The following is a 3392-nucleotide window of genomic DNA, read 5'->3' on the forward strand; positions in this document are numbered from 1 at the left end:
TTGTGGTGGGCACGAGAAGTGGAGGAAGAGATCAAGGAGTAGGTATGAAGATGGAGGAAAAGATCTAAGAGGAGGGAGAGACTGAGGAGGGAGGGTTTGTACAATGGAGGATGGTTATTCTAGTGAGAGAACTCAATGTCAGATGTTTTTCTAACTACTTTTGTCACTTTATATATATTTCATATTTTCTACTTTTTTGTTTTAGCTTTCCCATGCCTGTTGGTATGGTGCCAGGGGACACTGGTTGCCCTGGAGGGTGGAGGGGGGTTGGTATGGTGCCAGGGGACACTGGTTGTATTGGAGGGGGGTTGGTATGGTGCCAGGGGACACTGGTTGCCCTGGAGGGTGGAGGGGGGTTGGTATGGTGCCAGGGGACACTGGTTGCACTGGAGGGGGGTTGGTATGGTGCCAGAGGACACTGGTTGCACTGGAGGGGGGTGGGGGGTTGATATGGTGCCAGGGGACACTGGTTGCACTGGAGGGGGGTTGGTATGGTGCCAGGGGACACTGGTTGCACTGGAGGGTGGAGGGGGGTTGGTATGGTGCCAGGGGACACTGGTTGCACTGGAGGGGGGTGGGGGGTTGGTATGGTGCCAAGGGACACTGGTTGTACTGGAGGGTGGAGGGGGGTTGGTATGGTGCCAGGGGACACTGGTTGTATTGGAGGGGGGTTGGTATGGTGCCAGGGGACACTGGTTGCACTGGAGGGGGGTGGGGGGTTGATATGGTGCCAGGGGACACTGGTTGCACTGGAGGGGGGTTGGTATGGTGCCAGGGGACACTGGTTGCACTGGAGGGTGGAGGGGGGTTGGTATGGTGCCAGGGGACACTGGTTGCACTGGAGGGTGGAGGGGGGTTGGTATGGTGCCAGGGGACACTGATTGCACTGGAGGGGGGTGGGGGGTTGGTATGGTGCCAAGGGACACTGGTTGTACTGGAGGGTGGAGGGGGGTTGGTATGGTGCCAGGGGACACTGGTTGTATTGGAGGGGGGTTGGTATGGTGCCAGGGGACACTGGTTGTACTGGAGGGTGGAGGGGGGTTGGTATGGTGCCAGGGGACACTGGTTGTATTGGAGGGGGGTTGGTATGGTGCCAGGGGACACTGGTTGTACTGGAGGGTGGAGGGGGGTTGGTATGGTGCCAGGGGACACTGGTTGTACTGGAGGGTGGAGGGGGGTTGGTATGGTGCCAGGGGACACTGGTTGTACTGGAGGGTGGAGGGGGGTTGGTATGGTGCCAGGGGACACTGGTTGTACTGGAGGGTGGAGGGGGTTGGTATGGTGCCAGGGGACACTGGTTGTATTGGTGGGGGGTTGGTATGGTGCCAGGGGACACTGGTTGTATTGGTGGGGGGTTGGTATGGTGCCAGGGGACACTGGTTGTATTGGTGGGGGGTTGGTATGGTGCCAGGGGACACTGGTTGTATTGGTGGGGGGTTGGTATGGTGCCAGGGGACACTGGTTGTATTGGTGGGGGGTTGGTATGGTGCCAGGGGACACTGGTTGTATTGGTGGGGGGTTGGTATGGTGCCAGGGGACACTGGTTGTATTGGTGGGGGGTTGGTATGGTGCCAGGGGACACTGGTTGTATTGGTGGGGGGTTGGTATGGTGCCAGGGGACACTGGTTGTATTGGTGGGGGGTTGGTATGGTGCCAGGGGACACTGGTTGTATTGGTGGGGGGTTGGTATGGTGCCAGGGGACACTGGTTGTATTGGTGGGGGGTTGGTATGGTGCCAGACCACTTACTCTGCAGAGAAAGAACTATGGTGAGTTGTCATAGGGAGGACAGACATATAGGCTGAATGACTGGTTGGTTGACAGACATATAGGCTGAATGACTGGTTGGTTGACAGACATATAGGCTGAATGACTGGTTGGTTGACGGACAGACCGGCTGAATGACTGGCCGGTTGACGGACATATAGGCTGAATGACTGGTTGGTTGACGGACAGACCGGCTGAATGACTGGCCGGTTGACGGACATACAGGCTGAATGACTGGTTGGTTGACAGACTGGCTGACTGGGGGAAATATGAGCCATATTGAAGAATGAATGGCCTTTCTGTTTCTCTGGCTTTCTTCTCTCTCTCCTCTCCCTCCTTTCTCTTCACCAGCTTACTGATTTAATTTCCCAGCAGGCTCTGTGTCAGAATCAGGAAAGAAAAAATAAATTCCGAAGCACATCGTCCTAAAATAAAGCCATACTTTACGTGCTTAGAGTACATCTCCTCAGTAACACAACCAATTTTTCCATTTGAAAGGAGTGAGGCTGAAGAGAGGGAAAACAGAGAAGTAATGTGAATGTAGAGCTCCAGGTCCTGTAGGATGTTCGGTTCAATGTGCAGTAATGTTATGCTACATCCAGCTTTTATTTAATTGCTTGTTTGCTAGGGTTTTTCCTACCCTTTCCCATAGTGATTTAACTTGGTTAACCTTTTGTTTCATCAGTCTTTCAATCCCATGTGATGTGTAATTCAGTCAACGGTTTCTTCCCTGGCTTCTGTTTACCTTCCCGAGTTGTGATATTTGCAGGGTGTGGGTGGCCTGTTGATTACTACCTATCTGTTCCCCAATCATCTCTGGTCCCAACCTCCACCCTGAAATGTATACCTGTTCTCTTGACCTCCACCCTGACTTCTATACCTCTGGTCCCGATCTCCAGCCTAACTTCTAAACCTTTGTTATTAACCTCCACCCAGACTTCTACAGTTTTACTTTTACAGGTCTGGAAATGTTTTGGGAACACTGACACACGTTTTGTTTCCCAAAATATACAGTTAAATAATGAATATGGATTTAAAAGTGCAGTCTCTCGGCTTTAATTTGAGGGTATTCACATCCAAATTGGAAGAAGGGTTTAGGAATTACAACTCTAACATTTAGCCCCATCTTTTTCAAGGCACCAAATATAATTGGACAATTGACTCAAAAGTTGTTTTCCTGGACAGGTGTGGGCTATTCCTTTATTTCTTCATCAGTTAAGCAGGTAAAACGTCTGGAGTTGATTCCAGGTGTGGCATTCACATTTGGAAGCTGTTGCTGTGAACCCCATTACATGCAGTCAAAGAAGCTCTCAATGCAAGTGATACAGGACATCCTTCAAAAGAAAATCCATCAGAGAGATAGCAGGAACATTAGGGGTGGCCAAATCAACAGTTTGGTACATTCTGAGAAAAAAAGGCTCTGGTGATCTCTGCAACACAAAAAGTCCTGGACGTCCATGGAATACAACAGTGGTGGATGATCATAGGATCCTTTCCATGGTAAAGAAAAAACCCTTCACAACATCCAGCCAAATGAAGAACACTCTCCAGGAGGTAGGCATATCATTATCCAAGTCTACTATATAGAGAAGACTTCACGAGAGCAAATACAGAGGGTTCACCACA

The 3392-nt window shown here is 50.9% G+C and overlaps 1 protein-coding gene across 1 annotated transcript; it reads right to left on the reverse strand.

Moving 5' to 3' along the window:
• Nucleotides 1-201: 201 nt before the first annotated feature.
• Nucleotides 202-2580, reverse strand: LOC114839357 (extensin-1-like). Its single transcript, XM_029120044.2, has 2 exons — nt 2512-2580; nt 202-1749 (listed from the first exon to the last, which is right to left on the reverse strand). Exons 1-2 carry the CDS (start codon nt 2578-2580, stop codon nt 202-204), a joined length of 1617 nt encoding a protein of 538 aa, XP_028975877.2.
• Between the last annotated feature and the right edge of the window lie 812 nt (nt 2581-3392).

This window comes from Esox lucius, chromosome 5 (genome assembly GCF_011004845.1).
Source record: "Esox lucius isolate fEsoLuc1 chromosome 5, fEsoLuc1.pri, whole genome shotgun sequence".
Lineage (NCBI taxonomy): Eukaryota > Metazoa > Chordata > Actinopteri > Esociformes > Esocidae > Esox > Esox lucius.

What these genes read in the sequence shown, in the direction of transcription:
- LOC114839357 (XM_029120044.2), bottom strand. Translation starts at nt 2,580, where the DNA reads ATGATTGGGGAACAGATAGGTAGTAATCAACAGGCCACCCACACCCTG. An exon ending in AAATATCACAACTCGGGAAG is followed by an intron (nt 1,750 to 2,511) that starts GTAAACAGAAGC and finishes CTTTCTCTGCAG; the next exon opens with AGTAAGTGGTCTGGCACCAT.